Below are 24,246 nucleotides of genomic sequence, written 5' to 3'. Positions count from 1 at the left end.
TTAAATGGATACATCAGAAGTGTGCTATGCAAGGGCTTAAGATGTGTGAAATATAGTACATGCAATTATAAGACAATGTTAAAGAATATGTGGTATCAAACATGCATGTAATGGCACATTTGAATCGGGGAGTGTTGCAGTCATATGCACAGTCTATAGGTGATAGCATTATTAAGCTCCTGCTGTTTCCAGTCTTCATTGTGAATTACACACACTGTTCATCTTGTGGCTAATCAACACGCACTGTATTCTTGCACATAGAAAGAACAAACAGCACAATGACGTGTATGCTGCATTAGTGTATTTTTTATTTACATGGTCCAAGAGTGGCACAGGTTGTCTTACGTTTTTGCCTACACTGAAGGGACACCAAGTGCATGTTACAAGTCTCCTAATATGCACAGCACAATGTTTACTGCAATAATTTTATTCATGTTTTTGAATAATAAACAAAATATTAAACTAAAAGCTCCTTTATAAGGTGCCTTTTGTGGGCTCGACAGGAGAGCAGTGAGGGCACCGATACTACTGTTGCAGAGCAGCCCTCTGGACCTCTGCCACACTCTCAAGAGCACGTGCCTGGCGCTCGCCTACTGCCACCAGGCGGTTGAGTGCCTCCAGCAGCAGAATGTTTTGCTGCAAAGAAAGTGTATTGGAATGAGTCAGCCGCACACAAACCATTATTTACAAAGAAAAATGCTCGTTGCACTATTAGTACTAAGTGCCCTTAACTGTGGAAGCCTTTAGTATGCATAATAAAACAATGTGTCGGGACAACGTTGCTTTATTTTCATAACTGGGGTTTTCTTTTTCAGAGCCAATTGTCATGTTGATTAGTGTGCCAGCAGCTGAGGTGGCCCCGCACCTTCACGAGTCTCTACTGTCAGCACCACAAACCTATTTTTGTTCGCTGCAAAACAAATGCCTCACCCTACAATCCCGTCTTATACGAGCTGATTGCATCCTATGCCTACAAACATCATATTTTTGTCCCATTACGCAATTTTCTACCATCCTCGGCTGTAATTCTCTCTCCTTGACATCCATTCTGTCACGCTTATGTAATCACCTGTTATGAATTGGCAACGAGTGATCGAATACGTGCATGGCCTGCCTGCCGATTCCTTTTTTTTTTTCTTAATCTCAACTAGCATATCAGTTGCCACGGTTTACTACGCCACTGTCTTCTTGCCTTAATGCTATCTCCAACAATTTTTGTTACTTCGCTTTCTGCACAGTCCTTGACATATCAAGTTCCTTTGTTAACCTCCAGGTTTATGTCCCATATTGCATAACCGGTAGAATGCAATGATTCTAAACTTTTTTCAAGGATATCGGTAACGTGGCGATCACGATTCGGTAATGCCTTCCATGTGCTGTTCAAGCCATGAAATTTTTGTACAGGTTTCCTACCTTATATCAGTACCTGCTATTGATATTTCACCTGGATAAAGATAGTCTTCCATAAATATTGCGGGCTTAATGTCACTCATGAATTTCTGTTACCTCACCAAGTTAGTGAAGGTTACCTTCATCTTTTCCATATTATCGCGGGCCCACTTGCATGTAAAAGCACGAACACTGATTGGTTGTCACTGCCTTCTTTAAACTGCTAGACATTCAGTTCGTTACTACGAAAGTGACTTAATCCGTGCACTCATATTATGCTAAATATGAAACAGTAGAAATATACTTATCTGCAGTTTGTCGATGTCTCCTTCACTGTGATGGTAGCGAGATCCATCGTCGGTACCACCTCCTTGTCGCATCGTAGATATATAGGATGTCTGCCTTTTGTCCACACTATGTAATGTTCGTGACGCTCGCAGTCACGCAGAGTGGAGGAACTCAGCGCACTCGCAGAAGCAGCACCGGGCAACTTATTTCTTCAGCTCTGCGCCGTGAACAGTACGTGCGCGTTGTGATCTGTAAAATCGCTGAATCTATTGGCAGTCTTACGGGGTGCACGGAAAGATTGCTGACGGAGGAACAGAACTATCCAAGAAATGGTGGTCATCGGCCAGCCTGATCACTGCGTCGCGCACTGCAAGCTCGTTGTACGAGTTTGTTTACACTGGGCCCCTTCGATGTTTAGCCGCCATGCTCACCCGGTGAATGGATGTGATGACGCCACCAGAGCGTTCCCTCGTGGTATAATGCGAAGCGTACTAAATTACAAATTCGTCTAATGCACATTCAGTGTACATGTTGTAAGCTTTAAAATGCTTCTAAACCACGCTAAACTAACTAATAATATTGTACTAAATGCGTTTGTTTTATAACTCGCTTGTGCATGTAATGCACTCGGTGGAACGACAAACAAGTGAAAGAAGGCACGACCATGCACCGACGGTATGATCACGTGAGCCACAGTTTGTCGACCGCCCAGAAGGCAACGCCTAAGCAATAACAGCCAGCCAGAGTGAATCTAGATAAACCAATGAAACTGGAGGCTTGTCGAAAGATAAACTGTGTCTCGGTACCATTCGTGCTTTCATCTTGGGGTGTCGCCAGAGCTCGTGAAGATACCGAGTTTCGCCAAACTCGGCGCATCCTGCATAGCACCCTTGGAACGGAAAAGTATAGAACATCATTACGTCATAGCGCTTTTGCTCGTGCCATTGTTGTCATTACCACTTAATCATCCAGTTATCGTCGTGACGTCATCGTCGTCTTATTGTGATCGTGTCGTCGTCGATATATGATCGTATTAATTTGTCGACATCTCATTAGCTACGTTGGCAAGCAAGCGAGTGACACAGCAAAGTGGCTCCTACTTTGTGGTCCTTCAAAAACAGGCTACACTCAAAGTACGGCCACAGCGGCGAACACAGTCGGCGATCGGCGAAAATCTCATCACCGAGTCAAGCGCGTCAGCTTTTATACATGAGCCATCAAACTTTCCAAAGTAATCGCTGACGCCGGCGTGTCTTCCAGAAAGTTCTGCACTACTCGCGTCGCACATAAATACAACCAGGATACACAAGGGTCAGCGACAACAGACAGCGGATGGAACCATCGATAACATTCCAGAAACTTCTGAGACCTGCATTCTCGTCCAGTGCTGAGTAACAATATTTGTTAGAAGGTGAAAAGCGCTCATCCGTAAAAGATAAAAAAAGTTAACGTGTCAATATTGTCTGGTTAGGCTCCCCGTCTTTCCTTTGTGTCTCCCTCTCTGTCTTTCTGGCTAGCTTTCTCGAAAAGTGAGAATATGTTACCTTTATTGAACGGCCATGGAAAGCCTGAACGCTATAAGTGTGACATTTGATGAGATATCAGTTGATACCTTATCTATAAATTATTGGCCGTCTATACCAGTGCCATAGTATGAGAAGCCAACAAACAAACACGCCAAGGAAAACGTAGAGGAAGTTACTCATACTTGCTAATTGAATTAAAGAAAATTATAAATTAATGGCGATGAAATTGTAGGAAAAAACAACTTGCTGCAGGTGGGGAGCGATCCCACGTTTTCGCATAACGCATGCGATGCTCCAACCAAATGAATTACCGCGGTGCGGTTTCCCCATCCACTTTATTGGGTATTTACGCGACGGGCCCGGACGGGGTCTCGAATAAACTGTTAAGAAACCTAGACGGAAAGTCGGTCGAGAAGCTCACCGCAGAAATCAACAGAGCGTGGGAAACGGGACAAGTACCAGAGGTCTGGAAAGAGGCCTCGGTCATACTAATACCGAAACCCGGTAAACCACTTGCGGCGGAGAACATGCGACCAATATCGCTGACCTCGTGAGTAGGCAAGACGGCGGAACATGCCATACACAACCGAGTATCGCGGTACTTAGAGAGAGAGGGCCTCTTCCCACATAACATGGTGGGCTTCAGACCGGGCCTCTCCACACAGGACGTAATGTTACAACTCAAAAAGCACATAATCGACGGCATAACCAGAGACACCAGGGGCATACTGGCCCTGGACCTAACGAAAGCGTTCGACACGGTGAAACACAGATTTCTCATGGAAACGATCTCGGTGATGGGGCTCGGCCGGAAATTCGACTCTTACATAGGCTCCTTCCTCAGAGACAGGAAAGCCACAATCAAAATAGGATAGGCCACGTCCGATTGGTACACGCTGGGCGCGAGGGGCACCCCACAAGGGGCGGTGCTCTCCCCGCTATTATTCAATCTAGCATTGAAAGGGCTCTCGGACAGGCTGACGAGAGTGACCAACGTCAATCACGCCCTGTACGCAGACGATATTACGGTGTGGTGCCCGGGAGGGTCCGACGCAGAAGTCGAGCGGGCTCTTCAAGAGGCGCTGGACACAACGGGAGAGTACCTGAAGGAAACGGGACTCCGTCTGTCACCCAGCAAATCAGAACTGTTGCTCTACAGGCCCTCGAAACAAGGCATGAGGAATTTGACGCCGATCGATCAAATACCAATCAAATTACACACGAGTGACGGCCAGCCGATCCCCAGAGTGGACACTATAAAAATCCTGGGGCTGCTAATTGAGGCTAAAGGCGGTAACACGCAAACGGTCATGAGACTCACGTCCGAAACGGAGAACATGCTCCGGCTGATCCTCAGGGTGACCAACCACAGGGGAGGGCTCAGCGAGAGCAATCTCATCAGACTTTACCACGCCTTCCTCATGAGTCACGTAAATTACGTAGCCTCGGCGCTAAAATGGACCAAGAGAGACGCGGCCAAGATAGACACACTGATGCGCAAGAGCATCAAGAGGGTGCTAGGTCTTCCGATCAGTACAAGCATGGAGCGGCTCGATCGGCTAGGGGTCCACAATTCGCTAGCAGAAATAATCGAGGCACAGACCAAGGCACAGGTCGTGCGGCTGTCGACCACCAGGGCCGGCAGACGCATCCTAGAAGAAGCATGCAGAGGCAGAGTGCAACGCACGCAGCGTCGTGCTCAGCGCGGCGGTCAGGGGCACTTTCAAGGTAGAACCGCTTCCGAGAAATGTCCACCCGCAATTCAACGAGGGGCGCCGAAAGGCGAGGGCCCGAGCGCTGCTGAAATCGACCGCCAGCTGTCCAGGACTGGCGCCATTTGTAGACGCGGCCCAGTAAGGGCGCAGCGACCGGTACGCGGCCGTCTCGATACGCTGGGATGGTACGATCATTAACGCAGCATCGGTCAAGGGGGTAACGTCCGAGGTGGCCGAACAGGTGGCAATAGCCATGGCAATGAGGGACCCCGAACGTCCTTACGTATACACAGATTCGCGATCGGCGGCCAGAGCATTCGCCTCGGGCTCGATATCGCGGAAAGCAGCGGCCGTCCTCGGCAGTGAGGAAGCCGCGGGTCATCAGATCCTCAAATGGTTTCTAGCCCACATGGGGGCCGACGTGCACCTCGACTTTCCCAACGCCAACGAGCTGGCACACGGACGCGCGCGAGGACTCACGCACCGCGGCGATCGTGGCGAGCGAAGTGGCGGGGAGGGAGCGGAGCACCGAGACCCGCTGCTCACCTTCAACGAAATAACAACGCATTATCAGCTGTCGAGGAGGACCTTCCCGCTCCCCCACGCTAAGCTTACTAGACCACAGTCATCTATATTCAGAATGCTGCAAACAAGGTCGTTCCCCTCGAGAGGCAGAATGAGCCTTTATTCACCGGACGTAGAGCCGCAATGTCCGGAGTGCGGCGAATCGTACTGCTCGCTATCGCACATGCTTTGGCAATGCTCCGTGTTAAGCGGCACCGTGTTCAGCAAAGAAGAAGACTGGATGGAAGCCCTGCGAAGCGACGACCACCAGACCCAGCTCTGGGCCGTCCAGAGGGCTCACGAAAGGGCGGAAGCTCACGGGCTTCCCGTCCCAACGTGGGTGCGGCCCGCGACCTCTGCCAACCACTAAACCAAGAGTGGGTGGGAAGGGGTTCCTCAGGACCCAATAAAGTTCTTTCCTCCTTATGCGTTGGGCATAAAATGGCATGGACAGGACACGTAATGAGGAGGGAAGATAACCGATGGTGTTTATGGGTTACGGGCTGGATGCCGATGGAAGGGAGGCGTAGCAGGGGGTGGCAGAAAGTTAGGTGGGTGGATAAAATTAAGAAGTTTGCAGGCACGACATGGCCACAATTAGTACGTCACAGGGGTAGTTGGAGAAGTATGGGAGAGGCCTTTGCCCTGCAGTGGGCGTAACCAGGCTAATGGTGATGATGATAACTAGAAATAAGCTTGGGAGTGTTAGCCAGCGCCACCATTCACAATCCTTGGCGCCGGATGTGGAACGTCCTTTCTGCAGCAGGTGCCACGAGTACGTGATCTCTCCGGGTAAACACAACTGGTCAATAAACCCGCACGGGCTACCTGAAGGCATCAATGTTGCCGGATACGATCCCACGTCTTCGCGTGCGAAGACGTGGGATCGATCCCACCTGGGGCAAGTTGTTTTTGCCAGTATTATTTATGATTTTCTTTATTGGAGTTAGTAAGTACCTGTAACTTCCCCTGTGTTTTCCTTGCTGCCTTTGTTTGTTGGCTTCTTCTGATAGGGTTAATAAAAATCGGGCCACCTCGGTTAACTCCGTTTCTTCTCATTCCTACACAATGAGGGTCTCGAATACGGCAAGATTGATTCCTTAAGGTAGCATGTGCGGGTTTATTGACTAGTTGCCTTCAGCCACAAAGGTTTCGTACTCGTGACGCCTGTGACAGAAACGATGTTCCACATCCGCCGCGAAGGTTTGTGAGTGGTGGCGCTGGCTAACGCTCCCAAGGTTAGTTCTAGTAGTAACACACAAATACCCCAGACAGTGGATGGGGAAAGCGCGCTGCGGTAGCTCTATTTGTTAGAGCATCGCACGCGTGATGCGAAGATGTGCGATCGGTCCCACGCCTGCGGCAAGTTGTTTATCATCCACTTTCATTCTCTATAATTTGTCATTTTCTTTTTTCAATTTGTACATACAACTAACATTCCGTATGTTGTCATTTGTGTCTTTGTTTGTTGGCTTCTCATGATGTAAGTAATAAAAATCGGGCTCCTCGGTTAACACAGTTTCTTCTCGTTCTATACCAGGGCCAGTAGTTTTAAATGTTTAAATGATGCTCTTGACTTCCTGCGGTTAGACATTGCGGAGTTAAAACGGGACAATTAATCAAAGGTGTTGCCGCATAACGAAGGCCTCTGGAAGACTTCTCAACCGCGTTTTGATTTCTCCTTAGACAAGCAAGGCGCAGTATTACCATAGTAAAACTACAGCCCCTTCATGCGTTGAATTACTGCCATAGCGCATAGGCTCCTGGTCACACCTTCCGGGAGATAATTTAACTCCAGCCAGCAATTTACACCCTCTGTTCCTTACCTTTGCTGTCAACTCATTTTGTTACAGATGCATATCCTAAGCAAACCCTGAACTACTTCTGGGCCTGGGATAATTTGTACACATTCAAGAATCGATTTCGTATGCCGGAGTACCACGTTACCTTCTCCAAAGCTCATAGAGTACCAAGCAATGAAAATGACGGTGAGTCTTTTGCAATATACATGAAGTTTCCGTGCATACTCCTTTATGAATAAATTTTTGTCATTCGTTGAAGCTCAAGGAGTACACAGTCCGAAGCACTATTTCCTTTACGGGAAACGCAGTATTTCGATTTTCACGCGTTGGAGTGCATTGACCAGCTGCCACCTTAAATGTGCGCAGGTGATTTAGTTTTTTTAAGTCATATATCGACATATCGTTTGCGCCAAGCAGAGAAGCAATTCGTTTGGAGTGAACCACTGACTTTTCAGGAATCATGTGCCTAGAACAATTTGCAACTTCTTTGCGTATTACCACCTATGGTCCATCCACCATCATACACGGACATGAGCATAGCTCCCTCAACCAGCCGTGCTCGGAGGAGCGAGAAATTCGAGCAAGAGCTTTCCAACTGCACACAAGATGAAGACTCGCCACACTCGTCAATACATAGAACATTGACAACATCGTCGGAAGGTATCACATAAAATGAAGGAATTCAATTTCGAGAATCGAGCAACGCAATTCACGTACGCTTGGAAGCCTAGCATCTGTCTGTACGTAACTGATTAGAAGCTACTATGCAGTGAAGTAACCTTAAATTTTCTACCTGATTTTTTGTGGATATAGCGTCGCGAAGCATTCGCAAGAAATAAAAGGCTGCGGAGAAATACACCGTAAGTCCTGCTATGAAGAAATCAGCGAATGCACAGTTTTAAATCAGCACTATGCAATCTGAGCCTGACGATGTAAGTAGGAAGTATAATCGATATTTTAGGGTCCTTTACGCAATTAGTAGAAACTAGGAGTGGCCCCTGATTGTATGAAACGCAGGCACAACGGGGGAGGAGTACGCACGCCTACGAATCAACATCCGGTTCCGGAGGCGCATACAGCGGCACCTGGTCGACACTTTCGTCCCCACAGCGTTCCTGGTGATTCTGTCCTGGCTGTCGTTCTGGCTTGGGACCAGCGAAACTCAGGCGCGCGTCCTGCTATGCGGTGTCGTTCTAGTGGCAGTGTTGGAGCATCTGACGGCCGCCAGGGAAGGCCTGCCGCCGTCTCGCACATTGACGGTAGGTCTTCGCCTCGTGTCGTGCTTTGAAAAGTGTGCTACGCTGCACAAGTATGAAAACCCTAGATTACAGAAGCTAGAAATAACTGAATGGACCCAGTCTCTTAATGTATTGCAGGATTATATATCGCCAGCTTATTTGCGTGCCACCCTATTCCCAAAAACACATACGCTAGAACTGCTCGCAAGAGCCGATGCCGGCCAATAGTGACGTCGGACAAATTAGCGATGACAGCCGTTCAATGGCAAACTGTATTACGAGCTAACTACTTTAGTCAATGCGTCGCCGGAACCTAGAACTATCTTCTTTCACCAATTTCTGCCTAATGTCCTGCTGCCAATAGCGCTGTTACGTCTGAACACCACCGAGTGCGTTAACTGAACGTTTGCCACGTGTCAAACCAAGGCACCTCCTAACCAGACTTCAGCGCGTCGTGGACAACGACAAAAAGCGCTCACTCCATCCTTGCCTCACTCCACCGTCACCATTAATGGACAGGCGCAGTTTATTAGACGAGTGAATTCACCACCCGTCCCTCAGCACTCATCCAGACTTCAAGGCAGCGTGTAAACAGGCTGTTGCAGGATTGTACGAAAAGCACTCAGCCGCCCTTCACCTTGCAGACTGAACGAAGAACGGGGCGGACCACGACGAACAAAACAGGTGTCACCGGATGATTTATTTCTTCCACAAATTGCAAACCAGTTCCTTCGAGGCGGATTTACTGCGGGTTATGGATAGCGTGGGCGTGGAATCGCAACGCAATCGACGATGGTGATTTGCTGCTGGATAGTCTTTAGATTGCCTACTTGACTCGCCTAAGGAAGACCACCGGATTAAAAGCAGATACTTTTTGAGAGGGAAGATGGAGGGTCTTGATGTGATCTGAAACGTGAACTTGCTCCTGCATGGACTGGGCCGCCGCAGTGTAGCCGTCTAACTAAGCTAAATAAACCTTTTTTCTGATTTTCTACAAATTGCGGTCCTAGTCGATGGGCTTGGCGGATTCTATGCCGTGAATGCCATTCTCGCCCCGCCAACTGGTTGGCAGCAGTGATATCAAGAACGCCGTCCTCACGAACCAGGATCGGTGCACCTTTGTACGTGGCTCTGGGAAACACGAACTTCAAAGATCGAGGGAAACTATGGATTGTGGAACCACTTAGACTTCTGCGGATCCGGGATCAGCAGACCTCCTCTTCGTGTTTCAGTGGGGCACAAACGTCACAGTAACGGCTTGGAGTCTTGGACGACTCGAAGATTCTGGAAGGAAGAGATCAAGAAGGCAGTCCTCACAATGTGGGATAGGCGTAACTGTGTACGTGGCTCCGGGAGACATGAACTTCGCAAGATCGAGCGAAACTACGGACGGAAGAGCGGCATCTGCGGATCCGGGATCAGCAGACCTTCTCTTCGTGGCTCAGGGAGAAATAACGTCGCTGTAAGGCCTGGAGTCTTGGACGACTCGAGGAAACTGGAGCGAAGATCAGCTGAAGACAGATCCACCATTTGGTATCGGCGGACCTGGAAACGTGGCTCCGGGAGACACGACCTTCGCAAGCTCGACTTTGGGTGAGTGCTTGAGCGACTACGTTCTGCTGGACGGTAAGACAGGGTTCTATCGGGCAATTAGCTGTGATTGATCGCCACCGAGTGTACGGGCAATTTAGGGGAAGTTGTAATCAGCTCTCGAATGCATGGATATCACAGTGTTAAAGAAAGAGGAGCTGTGGCTCTTGGCAACAGAGCTCTGTATGGAGATTAACCATAGGTTTAGGAAGCCCAAAATTCCTACGGCGATTGGCAAAGTGGGCTTCGATGGTTGTGAGCTCACAGAGGCCTGGGAAAATATATGTCGCTAGATGGATGAGAATGAGGGCGAGAGCATAGAAATAGCGGAAGAGAAGGAACGCGAGACAAAAGAGCGCGAGAAGCAAGAGAAACAAAAGCAGGAAAGTATTCAGCTTCAGAGGGAACGAAGAAAGCAATAAGTTGAGTTCACAGAAACAAGATTATACATCGCGAGATTAAGGCGCAGAGCGCCACCACAATCAGCAAGCGAAAAATGACGAGTTTGCTTCAGCCGTACAAAATAGGCGATGACACTGGTCTCTATCTGATTAATTTCTAATGCATTTTTGCGAAGCGATCATTTCACTAAGAAACATGGGGCCGGAGCGGTTGTTTGAGTTAATGCCGGGAGAAGTCGCTCAGGTTGTAGTCCGACTGAGCGAGGCCGAGGCAGAGAGTTATAGTTTAGTGAAAGCGGGGTTGCTCGCTAAGTTTAAGCTCTCTGCAGAGAAATGTCGAAAGGATCCGCTTTCCTAGAAAGAAATTAATAAAGATCAAGCGCTGTGTTACGAAGTCGAACACAGTACAAAGAAGTAGGATGAAACCGCTAGCTCGGGAGGCGTAGTTAAGCCGGAGGAGGAAATCATTCCCATTTCCTCGACAGAAAATCAGAATGAGGAGCAGGCGCTGTGTTGCGACGCGAAACACTGTGTAGTGAAGGTAGGGTGAAGTAGCTAGATCAGAAGACGTAGTTCACCCGGAGGACGAAATCTTGCTGATTTTCGCGACAGTAATTCGAGAAGTTGGTCAGGTCGAGGAGCCGCCAACGGAAAGAAAAGAAAGCACTCGGAACGGCATTCCAAAAACAGTGCCAAGAGAAAGAGACGTCACAGTATTAATACTTGTGGCAGAAAGACCAATGCGGCCGAGTAAATCTAAAGCCACTAAACCATGAGGGTAGCGCCGACAACGATCTAGAGAGGCGCGTTGTCGTTTTCAAAGTTTCGAGTCAGAGCGCGTACAAGTCACCAGACGAGCTTGAAAAGAAAGCGGCTGTCCGCGCGGAGGAGAAAAGCGTGGGGGCAATTTGGTCCGTTCTTTTCGAGGTGTAGCCTGTCTGACATGGGGGAACGTGGCGGTCGGGCAACTAGGCTTAGTCATACCGCACAGCATTCCGAGGGAAATGCCAGAAATGCAGGTGGACAGTGTGAAAGATATCGGGGCTCTGCAGCGAGGGAAATGACATACGTGCGTTTTGTAATCCCGTGTTGACATGTTTGGCAGGAGCTTTCAGACTGCGCCCACCTCAAGTGCGGTTTAAGGAGACCGTTTTTGCGCGCGTAAACTTAGAGAACTTTGTTTTATTGATATGTCCTTTTTCTTGGCAGATAGGCTTCATTTTTTATACGCTTGCACCGCCCAACCTAGGTTATCGTTAGAAATTTGTAGGGCGCGCTTGAATAGCAGTTAACTTTTCGTAAGTGTTCGTGATATTTCTTTTTTTTTTTTTTTGAAGAAAGACGCGCTGTTTAGCGAAGCTGCTGTTATTACTGTCCCTTTGGGGCATGGCATGCTCGGACACAAAGAAGCATAGTGATTGTGCGTGTCTCGCAGGTGTATTCATCAGACAGCAACTTTTTAGTATCATTTAGAGCCAGCGTGGTAGAAATTAGAATTAGGCCCGCATCTTCGCGAAATTAAAGGTGCGTAGCTTACGCAAATCGTTTTGTTTTGCATTAGTACGGGTCCTTTGTGGACAAGAGAAAGACAGTGTTTGCGCGTGAGTCGCATGAAAGTTGAAGATTAGAGGAGCTTATTCAAGAAAGGTGAATTGCTCGAGAAGGTATCTCTGTCTTCACGGCCTTTACTTTTCTTGCCAGACTCCTGTAGAGAATGCATTCCCTGCAGTGGTGTGACGCCAACATCCGTAGTCAAGGCGTCGTCCTTGTCGAAATTAACGAAAGCGGTGAAGCGCATCCTGCGCTGTACCTTAGTCGAAAACTGAAACCTCGAGCAGAGGCTTTTAGCGCATCGGAGAAAGAGTGTTTTTTAATGGTAAGGGCAACTCAAAAGCTAGGATATTCAAGGCTCTATATTCTCGCTCGAGATTGACCATAGCCCTCTTGCTTTGCTGAAGCAAAGGTCGGAATGAAACGGGAGACGAATGAGATGGTCGGATTTGGCCGGAATAAGAATGCAGGCGAGCAGGGCCGGGGACACGAGCTCAGAGTTCTTTTTGTATGTGTTTTGTATGTGTCGCTAGTGACATTATTAAGTTAGGCACCTATTTCTGTCAGGTTGAGAGCTGGCTACGACTCGAAAAAAGGAATACAGAGGTAGAGAGCTAAAACATTGTTAAGCGATACGAGGATCATAGCCTCCGGTAGGCGTGTCGCTCGGGCACGCCGACGAGTGTGTGTGTGCGTGTGCCTGTCTATTCCCAGGGAGGTGGCCACAACGAAGAACGGGCTCGGCTCTCGAGCTGCCGTGTGGCTTCAGCCATCATATCTAGAACGATCCCCGGGACCGCGACAAAACATCTACGCTTCGGGCAACCTCACATCCTGTCACCCTTTGGTCGATCTATTGGCGGCGGGGGTGTTTGTGACGTCTCAACACCACCAATTGAACGTTTGCCACGTGTCAAACCACCGCAACTCCTAAGAACATGTCAGCGCGGCGTGCGCAACGACTAAAAGCGCTCACCCCACCATTGCCAGGAATCCGGGGAAAATGCAGAACGGGAGGGAACCACGACAACGAATGAATAGGCGCAGTTAATTAGACGAGTAGATTCACCACGCGTCCCTCAGCACTCATCCAGCCGTCAAGACAGCGTGTAAACCGGCTGTTGCAGGATTGCACGCCAAGCCCTGAGCCGCCCTTCACCTTGCAGACTGAGTGAAGAACGGGGCGGGCCAAGACGAACAAACCAGGTGTCACCGGATGATTTATTTCTTCCGCAAATTCCGAACCAGTTTCTTCGAGGCGGAGTTATTGCGGGTTAGGGATAGCATGGGCGTGGTATCGCAACGGAGTTGATGATGGTGATTTGCTGCTAGACAGTCTTCAGATTCCCTAGTTGTCGACTCGCCTAGGGAAGACGACGAATACCACGAAAGCAGATACCTTTCGAGAGAGAGGACAGAGGGTCCTGGTGTGAACTGAGACATTAACTTGCTCCTGCATGAAGTGAGCTTCCGCACTGGAGCCGTGTAACTAAGCTAAGGAAACCCATTTTCCTTCATTTTCTACAACTTGATGTCGTAGTGGATGGGCTTGGTGGATTCCATGCCCTGAACACCACCCTACATATGGCTATGTAGGGGCAATGTAGGGGCTATGTAGGGGATATGTAGGGGCTATGTAGGGGCAATGGAGTCACACACAAATCGAGCGAAATCTCTTTTAATGCGAACAGTATCTTTTGCCTACTCCAGCCGGTTTGAATCTATCTATCTATCTATCTATCTATCTATCTATCTATCTATCTATCTATCTATCTATCTATCTATCTATCTATCTATCTATCTATCTATCTATCTATCTATCTATCTATCTATCTATCTATCTATGTCTGTCTGTCTGTCTGTCTGTCTGTCTGTCTGTCTGTCTGTCTGTCTAATCGTCTTACGCCGACCCAGTGGCCAAAGTTGTGTACTTGCTTGAGCTAGTGGTATGTGCGTATGTGTATGGCCGTGATGCGTCGTGGTCCTTCCATTGCCATCATTCCAGCTTCGTGATATCTCACCCTCGTCATGCTACCGTCGTCACGCCTCATATCATAACCCAGTTGCTCAAGCTCTCTAATAGCCCGGATCACTAGGTATGGGCTCGCGATTGCGATGCCTTTGTGGTCGTTGCACCACCGTCATTTCAGCTTTTTCATCCGGCACTCGTCGTGCCGTCATCGCGCCATCGTCATCATACAGTCGTCATGAATATGTTGTGAAACCGCCATAGTGGCGACATCGTGGCTGTTCAATCGTCATCATTCCAGCTTCGTGATCTGACTATCGTCATGATGCCGTCATCCCTATAACACAGTGGTCCAAGTTGTCTAACAGCTTGGGCCACTAAGTATGTGTTCGGGGTCGTGATGCTGTGGTGGTTCTTGCATCATCATTCCTACTTTGTCATTCGATTGTTGTCATGCCGTCGTCATCACGAGACTATCGTCACTCAGTGGACGTCATGCCGTTGACTTCACGTTGTCGTTTTAGCATTGTCGTCTCTTCTTTAACGTCATCCCATTGTCGTCATGTGGTCGTCGCTATGTCGCCTTCCTCGTTCAATCGATGTCAATCTTTCTTCGTCATTGTTTTGTAATCATACTGTCGTCAGTCAATCGTGAATATACCGCCCTTATCATCCAGTCATCGTTAGACAGTCGCTACATTGCCTCTAGTGTCAGCCCGTTGTAATGCCGTCGTATTCGTGTCATCAATGTCACTCCAGCTTCGTCATGCGACTCTCATCATGCCATCGTCGTTACACCATCGCGGTGATACAGGTTTCGTGATATAGTTATCGCCACGCCATTGTAATCTTACACTCGTCATCATTCAATTGTCTTCATGCCTTGTCACACCATCGTCGTAATCATGCATTTGTTATCAAAGCATCGTCGGGGGACCATGGCGGTCGTTTGAACTTCATCATTAAAATTTGGACATCCAGCCTCGTCATGCTGTCGTCGTCATACAGTTGTGGTCATCCCATCGTCGTCACGTTGTCGTTTCACCATTGCCATTGCATTGTCGTCACGCCACCTTCGCTGACCCTTCACGTCATTCATAGTTCATCATTATCACGCTGTCGTCATTCAATCTTGTTATGCCGCCGTGGTCATGCCATCGTCGCGATTGCGTCGTCGTCACACAGGCGCTATCCTGCATTTGTTGTCATACCGCTGTCGTCATGCCGTCTTGGCCGTGCAATTATCGTCATTCCCGCTTCTTCATCCAGTCGTCTTCATACTGCCGAAGTGACCAGCACAAGAGTGGACATGGAACACTAAAACCGCGGCATGAACAATCGCTTGTCCTTGTCGCCTTTTTAGTGTCCCGTGTCCACTCTTGCGCTAGTGACTTCAGCATGGAATACCAACTATCCCGGTCTCAAACCCTGCTTTTTACTGCCGCCGTGAGGCCATCGTCGTTATACAACCCTCGGTATCCCACTGTCCTCATGTCATCATCGTGATGTTGTGGTCGTTATACATCGTCATAATTTAAAAATCACCATCTCAATGTTATCCTATCGTCGTTGCACATCTCCGTCGTTTGATCTAGATCGTTCTTTCTTCGTCATTCCATCGACAACTCTTCGGCGTCATGCAACAGTAGTCATGCCTAGAGGCTCGTGGGGAAACTTGGTAAGCGAGTGGCAGAGGACAGTGCGACGCTACCAGAGTATGCGGCATATAGCCAAAACAGTGAAAAACTCCATTTCCACTACACTACACTTCAGGAATATGGTCTGTCGCTACATTGCTCGATTGCTATTCGCATTACTATCGACAGTCATCGTGAGATGAGCTCCACCGTAATTCTTGTTCCTGACGACGCCACCGTGTCCTGCTAGGGCTATAAACTTTGCGGGAATGACCGCCATGATCCGAGACATGGCACCTGATGTTGGAAGATAAAACGTCCCGGTACCCGCGTGCGCCGTGTACAACACACTGCTGTGGCTCCCAGCACTACCATTGGGAGAAGGGTGCGCAAGATGCCACGAACGTGGTGGCGCCCACGCCATCTCTGGCAGCAGCTAAATCCCATCTGCGGTTGAGTATGCATACTATCACAGAACTGACTACGGCTACGGTGGAGTTCCTGGTGCGCAGAGTTCGGTGTTTCTGCAAGTTCCAGCTCTGGGGCCTTAGTAGCTAGTTGTCAGCGGCAGCAGCGGTGTTGCTGTCAAGGAATTGTTTTCATTACGGATTCGCACCAACTTCGTGCCCTATCAAGATTACTGCAATCCGCTACTCCCGAAATGGAATGTGCGCATGAACAGGCCTATTCTAGTTCAGAGGCAGTGGCCTAAGGACTTGTCTTCTTGTTATCTGTGTGCCTGAGGTTATTAGCCGGTCTCCCTCCCTTAGGTGGCATGGAAGTGAATTGGGGTGCGTACATTCTGGCTAGCTGTTGCATGCACTCTTCGAAACGAGGTTGGGTAGGGCGACCATGTCCGCGAAGCCAGCCAAGTAAGGGCCTTCGGGCTCCTGCAAGTTTTTGGCCAATTCAATAATGGCTTCTCCACCGCGTTCACTGCACCAGAGCGCAAGGCTTTTGCCGCCGGTGGGGCACTGCACCCCCTTTCCAGGTCATCGCAGGCAAGCTACACCACTTTCGGAAAGGGAAGAATTGACTAGGGCTATAATCCGCTGGGGCTACGCGGCTGCGTAGTCTAGGAATCGAATGAGCACAGGTCAAGGGATTCGCCACATTCTGGCTGGTGCTAGAGGAGATGACGACGATAAATTCTCGAGCTATGGCTTGGCGCTGCTGACCGGGACTTGGGCCTACTGGCTAGGACTTCGGGGCCGCGTCGTCCCTCACAACTCGGAGATAACTCTCCTTTCCGGCATGCAACATCGCGGAGATTTTATGGTGTTGTCGTAGGAATGTCAATTTCACGCTCAGTATGCGAGTACGAAAGTGCATATTGGACAGGCCAGATCTTCCTTGTCAGGATGAAGTAGAGTAGAACAACTATCGATAGTTGGATGCTCTGAATAGTTGAGTCACTATCAAACGTATGGATGGTATCGTAGATAGTACAAGGCCACATGACATACTGCCAGTCTTGACTGCGACGTAAACTGTGCGACGTGTTCTAGCATATCCCAAGGCATGAGCTACGCAGATCGCCGTAACGACGATAGCGCTTTGTGTTCTCCGAGCGCTGTAGACGGTGACTCGTTCTAGACCATGTCATCCTCCTTGTTATATAATGTAGCCTTCAATACCAATAATATAAAGCAATGTCACACGAGCCAACGAGTATTTGGAGTTGGAACCACATGCAAAGAACAACTGCGGATTAGCGTGCTGGAAAAGTAGCCAAAGCTGCTTAATACTTCTCTTTGAAATGGCTATAAAGGAGGAGTGAACTGAAGTACAAGGAATTTAAGAATAAGTCATACTTCGAAATTTGTCTATTTGAATAGAAAAGCCGCTCCAAACGTCTATAAATGCACTGCAACAGATTTTTATTGGATATTTAGATTTGAAAGCACCAAAAATAAACCTACCTTCCCGGAATGCTGTCGCAATAGTTAGTACTTTTTATAAATAAGTGATCGCCGCATTGATAATGTCTACATCGAATATAAACGTGCACTGCATTCGTAGCAAGCTTTGGGAAAATTGCATGAAAGGTGTGTTACTGTTTGTGGGAAATCGCACTCGCTAGTCACCAACTGGAAAGCTATCAATAGCGTTATCATTACAAAACGGTCCTAATGCTATTTGAAACTGCGGTAATATTATCGATGCTGCAATCAATAATTTTCAATCACTAGGAGGAATATCCTCGAGAATAGCATACTTTTGGCAGCAGCCTCTTGGCAAACAAAAAGAATGCATAGTCGCTTGGCTTAAATCCACTCGAAGGACTATGCTGACCATGCATGTGTCCTAGCTTCAACGGAAAGGGGGTGGCGGCGCGGCAGCTCGCCGCCGCATCCTACAGCGTAGACGCCACGTGGGGCTGTCACGGCTTTAACGCCAATGCTGCCGTTAAAGCCGTGACAAGCGCCAAACATAGATCGCTAGGCCGGTTGGCTTTGGGCACCCACGGCAAAACCACGAATGAGGGAGTGCAGGGTGTCGTGGGTTGGACCTCGCTTGAAATCAGGGAAGCGGAGAGCAAAATTTGAAGAATTGCAGGAAGAGGTCAAGAAAGTTGGCAACCTAGTGCAGGGTAACTGAAAGTGTAAACAGACTATCAGGAGTCATCAGAAAGGAAGTGAGAGAAACAGAGACAGTACATTCGAGATAAGGAAGAGACATTTCGAGTACTGACGGGGAAAGAAACAGGGAAGAGATTGACACGACCGGATATGTCACAGGCGCAGGTACACCAGTACAATGTAGGGGGAGAAGTTTTGAGTAAGCAAAAAAAAATTAAAGAGGGGTGTACAAAAATGCAAAATTGGAAGCCTGCATAGCACACCTGGGTAACTGAGTAACTCAAGCAGACTAGGTGGCTATTTGTCGCCACCCCGTTTCAACGGGTATGCCAATAAGTCAAATAAGACCAATATGTCTCGAAGACGACGTATCACCGAAAGATATCACTCGAAAATATCCCGCTTGAATGTAGCTTACCTTTGCTTTTACTACGTCATCGTATCTGATCACTGTTACGCGCTAGTTAAGGGACGCGTGCATCGAATACCACTGCGTGTTTTTTATCGCGGCGCGCCGTTTTGTCCTACCGTTTCATTACAGCTTCGCTTACATCAGTTTACAGATAGTCAACGTGAGAAAGAGAGAAAATAGAGAGATGCAATATACAGTTCGCCATCCAAATATTTGAACTACGACTTTCGTGGTCCTTGTCTTCTTTAACGTCGCATTTGGTTTACTATATCTTCTTTTCTTCTATAGCATCATTCGGTAATATAACCAATAATTCCGAAGCCTTGCGCTGATATCGTCCAGCACACTGAAAGGCACGATCTGCATTGATATGTTTTCCGCTATCTCCAAAGATACACGATCTTTGCAGTCCTAAGCGGATGGTCGCTCTTGTTTCTTCCTTTGAAGCAATTCAGCTCGAGCGTTGCGGTAGTGCAGAGTCATGTTACTGCAGTGCTCTGTGTTCTCTAGCGTTAAGCTGATAGTGATTAGTTATGTCTAAAAAGCAGCGCTGCAAAGTTGAACACAGATGCAAGAATAGCACGTACGAAGTGCGTACGTGCTGCAGTACGTATGTTCAACCTTCCAGCGCTGCTTCTTAAAGATAAGTATAATATTCCAACTAGCCCCGACGCAAGCCTCAATCAATGATTGTGATTATCGTGACTGGAAACGGTAGAATACATTTAAATTCTTCTTCTTTTCCTACACAGGGCCTCGATATATGGACTATTCTCTGCCTCGGATTTGTGTCCTCCTCCATAGTGGAAGTCACCTTCGTGTGCTACTGTTGTGACCCCGCAGTCCCCGGCGGTCATTCTGCAAATCCAAATACAGTGGTGAGAATTCGCGAAAAAGCGAAGCAAGATCACGGTAATTTTATGTCTTCAAATGAACACTGTTATCCTTAATCAGCAGAAGTACATGTATCATTATCTGCTGAGCAATATAGGTATTCGCAGTTGAAGATAGTTTGCTTTGCTCCGGGGACGATAAGTTTTTCAACCGCGAGGATTTTTTATCTTTGAGAAACTGGTATGGGATGCCTTTGTATCTACGTGCTGCACTGCTTTGAAAGACAATGAACCGCTTCACATTCTGTCGGTCGCATGCGGATAGGGCAGCTAAAGCGAATATATGAAGGGCATTTGAACTGCTTTGCGCTGTCAATAACTTTGTGCTGCTGCGTTTGCACAATTATTTCTTCATGTTCTTTTTTTCTAGGACTGCGCAAAAATCACTCTCTTGCTCTGTCTCTGTTTAGGCTCAGCTTCGTGTGGTGCGTTTCAAGGAGACAGCTTTCGGCACTTCGAGAAGGTCACAAGAACGAGAAACCGAAAGCCGCTTGTCTCGCTTGGAACATGATGTTGGTGGACGCCAAGTGGCCATTTTAGGAAGAGCTGAGCGTGCCGACAAGATCTGTAGAGTTGCCTTCCCAGTGGCCTTTCTCGTCTCAAACGTCATCTTCTGGTCCTGGTTGTACTTCAATCAAGTAAGAAGCGACAGCGGAGAAATAGAATACCCAGAAAAAATATATATATATTCTTGGCGTATTGCGCAAGGGCTTTGTGCAGTGAGTGTTCTATTCATTGTGAATAAAACCGCAACAGACACGGGACGGAGGGAGACGACAACGCAGGGCGCTGTTGTCATCTGCCACCGTCTCGTGTCTGTAGCGGTTTTATTCACAATGTCTCACCAACTGGCCTACAACTTTACCCTGCTAAGTTCTACTCATCGATAACGCACAGCCCCAATGCTGCGGTTAAAGATAGATCGTTTCTAAAGCGAATTCAGCATTGTAATCTTCAATATCGCTGTCTAGTCTATGTCACTAAAACGTAAAATTGTAAAATTTTGATTTACTACTACGTACTAAATAACCTAATCACAAATCAGCGAATTCAACAGACAATGATGACAGCTGCCAACCAAACTAACGAAACCTTCAACCCCGTCGGCCCCAGTGATTTACCATAGGAGAAGATATTTGGACGAGTTCGTGCTTATTGCAGACTTAAAACATCATTAACTAGCGCGAAAAAGACAATGGACCACAGCGAGAAGTACACAGGACGGAACGCTAGATTTCAACTGTTGAAGTCTAGCGTATTCTCCTGTATGCTTCTCCCTGTCTTCCGTTGTCTTTTTTGCGCTAGGTAATGATGTCTCAAGTATGAATAAAGGAAAAATCAGACGTTCACCCATTCGTAGCAATAGCTATAAAGGAAACCCATACGGGTTTCTCGAAAAAAAAGCCTCATAGTTGAAGAAAAAAAAATTAGATTACTGCTTTTCCGTCTAGTGGGCCGCATACGTGGTTACTACAGCCACTGAGCCTACCGCGGTGTAGCAGTGGGTGTGACATTTGTTGAGGAGAAAATCGCGCCGCAGAGTGCGGGATTGTGCAAGGCACAAATTGCTATTGGTTTAGTGTCTATAAGCGCTAGCAGTCTTGTTGAGACAGTGAGGCGAACTTATCAAGCTCCTGAGAACTAAAAAGAGGTTCGTAATGGCCCCAGAGAAAGACGAATCGCGATGGAAAACCACGGCCTTCGTAGTGGTTAGCAAATTTCACGGCGGAAACTTTTCGGGTGCTCTAATTGGCTCCATCTGCTAGCTGAAAAGTCGCACCGCAGCAGTACAAACTTGTGTTCCATTCCGCGAGATGCCACCGACAAAAGCTGCTCTGCTGCCTCTGCTACACACAGGGCTTCGGTGATCTTGATTCATGGAATATGTAGCCTTCACCCTATGTCGCGGTTTATTGACTGTCAATTCTGGTTTCTATTCTTCATACGGGATGTCCACAAACGTCTGTAAACTATTCTTGCGTAAATTTTGGTTATTTTTGTGTGTTTTAATGCTAAGACACTATGTTCAATTATAGTGCATGTCTTGTGTTGCAAAATAGCGGTCTTTCCATGACGCCTCAGCTTTAAATTTCTCGCTTCGAGAACCACAGCGAAGGTGGCATGAGAAGTAACCGTGGAGATTTTGGACCGCTGAGTGGGTCTATTTCTGACATTATTCTTTTTTTGTTTCAGGAGAAATAACTTCATCTTCAAGCAAAGACGCACCAAATGGAAATCTGGAAAAACATGGCACAGCTCCAATGATCACTTTCGCCTAAATACACAAAGAAAAAACGGACTGTAACCGAGGATTTACCGTGGTTCTGCTGCATGAAGGCAAAGTGTTGCTTTTACTGTTGTCGACAATGATAATCCTACTTTTCAGGTTGTGTTTCTTCTCTTTCTTTTGTCGACCAGGCGATGGTGACGATTTGCCACTTACCTGTTTAACTTTCTCGGGACCCTCTAGGAGGAAATATTTCATTATTGGTATTTAGTGTACCTCCTGAAGTTCACAGAAAAACACTAACATATAATGACTTGTGTGCTAATGAGAGGGTTCTGGCTCTGTTAGGCTACCTTACCTTTCCATAGTGTGCGTGGACCTTGCCGCTCAGAATTCGTTATTCTGCTTCAGTTGAAGGAACCATAGAAGTCGTTAGAATGACGCTGGCAAGGCATTAGAAAAATGACTCCAAATGTATACTTCGTTTATACACGTTCATGTGAGTACCACGTCAACAAACTAGGAAGGTATCTCCAACAGTCAGAAGATTTGATTATGTGAGTTCATGCCTCTTTTAAAGCGGGGAATGATCAAGATTGCGAGTATACCAAGGTGAAAGTTAATGCGTGGTTTCTGCTTATTGCTTACCTGCTTTCACAAGCTAGACCTGGATGCCATCTCTCAGATGCTATGTACGTCCAATTCCTAAATTAGAAATGTCACAGGCAACATTCGAGGCCCGAGCCCAACACCTGTGCGCACTTGTGAGTTACAGGTCAGAAAAGGAAGACGCGAGAAAAAAGAAACGCAGTTTATGACACCCTTATAACTTTTAACTTGAAACATCGACTTGAAAAAAAACTATTTCGACCAATTCATCACGCCCCATCACCAACAACAATCTCATATGACTTTCCTGCACTTTTTGTCAGCTTCACCTCCGTTCAGGCATCATTCAGGTGAACTGTTAGCAGAGATTAGTTATGCGGCCAGTCACGAATTTAGTACACTGATTACCATCACTATTTGCTCATTAGATGGTAGTTGTGCTGTGCGCACACTGATGCAGACCATGCTATATGCCATAATTTTGATGCGAACATAGAGGCATCATTCTTTGATACCATCTTAGAGTTTTCGCCGGCGTAAAACTTCTTACAAGTTCAATGCGTTGACCATAGTCGGCGCTTGACCATTGCTGGGATGTCTCACGTACTACTTCTACTATTTGATGTTTCTGCTGCACGCTTATACAAGAACATGTGATCATCGCAAAGGCAACATATTCGCTACACCGTCTTAACGAGCGGCCACAAAACGAAGAGCCAGGGGAACGCAGGCGCTAAACTAGGAACCTTTCTCATCAACGTCCTCGCTTAGGGACCGAAGAGCTTGGATCGAGTTCTAATGCTCATAAGCATAGGGTATTCATGAACATTCTTGGCGATTTTTCAGTAAACAGTAGTTTGTTAGACTGTCTGTTTGACCCATCTGCTTTTCTGCGTCGTTACATCTTTGTATATATTCCGTATCTTCACGTCGGGCGTGTTCTTTGGTTTAGTGGTTTTGTGTGATCCTTGTCGCCATGCTTGAGTCGCCACATGTACAATCTATTCTAACGTCTCCTGATGCTTTTTTTCTGTGGCCGCTCTGTAAATTATGAATTGCTACTAGGGTGCTGGCAACCATGTAGTACACTGACACCTGTTTGTTCGAGTTGTCTTTCATATCCCGCGATAATTTTCCTTTCCTTTTTTTCTTGTGTTGTTTTGCTTTATTTCCGGAAAAGTTTCGTTAGATGTATCCAAACGTGCTCAATTTCCTATTTTTGTATGTTATAAATAGTAACAACAATTTTGTCAGCGATCAGTTGGTAAATCTACAAACCATTAAAAATCATAGCTGTAGTTCGTACTAAAACAACATTTCCGCATACTGCACTCATGTGTTATTATGGCATTTAAGTTGGTACTTGATTGGAGAGGCAGTAAAAATAGTGGGTACTATGACATGCTCACTTCTTTGTGTTCGCAGATAGGCCGCAAACGGCAAAACTTCAGCAATATTAGCTTTTAATATTTTTACTTCATACGCATTCCCGAGCTCAAAGTGGTGCAAGCAGGACAGTCACGCGTAACAGAAGGTAAATAAATATAAAACACAATTGCGAAGATTGTAAACAGTACACCACAGTTGAAAACACAATTATAACACAATTGCAACACAATGATGAGAAACAACAAAATGAAAATATAACGCTAACACATTGTACATGACAAAATAAATAAAACTCTAATCAAAGTACACTTTGTAAGGCTCACATAGGCTGCTCCCAGTCAGATAGTGTGAGTAGAAAAATGAAAACTGAAAGGTGCTAATTTTAGCAAAATACAGAGTTAGAGAATGGGCTCGGTGATCTGTGTCTCGTGGATAAAGATATAAATAAATTCGTGAGTCAAAGG

General features: G+C 47.1%; 1 protein-coding gene across 1 annotated transcript in view; it reads left to right on the top strand.

The window, feature by feature from the left end:
• Positions 1-21,759, top strand: part of LOC142570596 (glycine receptor subunit beta-type 4-like) — a 33,162-nt gene extending 11,403 nt beyond the window's left edge. The window contains exons 2-6 of the mRNA XM_075678966.1: positions 7,336-7,470; positions 8,302-8,543; positions 19,417-19,542; positions 19,968-20,195; positions 21,751-21,759. Of these exons, the coding sequence (XP_075535081.1) occupies positions 7,336-7,470; positions 8,302-8,543; positions 19,417-19,542; positions 19,968-20,195; positions 21,751-21,759 (740 nt within the window). The remainder of the gene's footprint in view (positions 1-7,335; positions 7,471-8,301; positions 8,544-19,416; positions 19,543-19,967; positions 20,196-21,750) is intronic.
• Positions 21,760-24,246: the final 2,487 nt, after the last annotated feature.

The sequence above is a fragment of the Dermacentor variabilis genome, chromosome 2, assembly GCF_050947875.1.
Source record: "Dermacentor variabilis isolate Ectoservices chromosome 2, ASM5094787v1, whole genome shotgun sequence".
In the NCBI taxonomy this organism is placed as follows: domain Eukaryota; kingdom Metazoa; phylum Arthropoda; class Arachnida; order Ixodida; family Ixodidae; genus Dermacentor; species Dermacentor variabilis.
The sequence above is the reverse complement of the archived record's forward strand: the minus strand, read 5'-3'. Positions and strand labels throughout refer to the sequence as shown.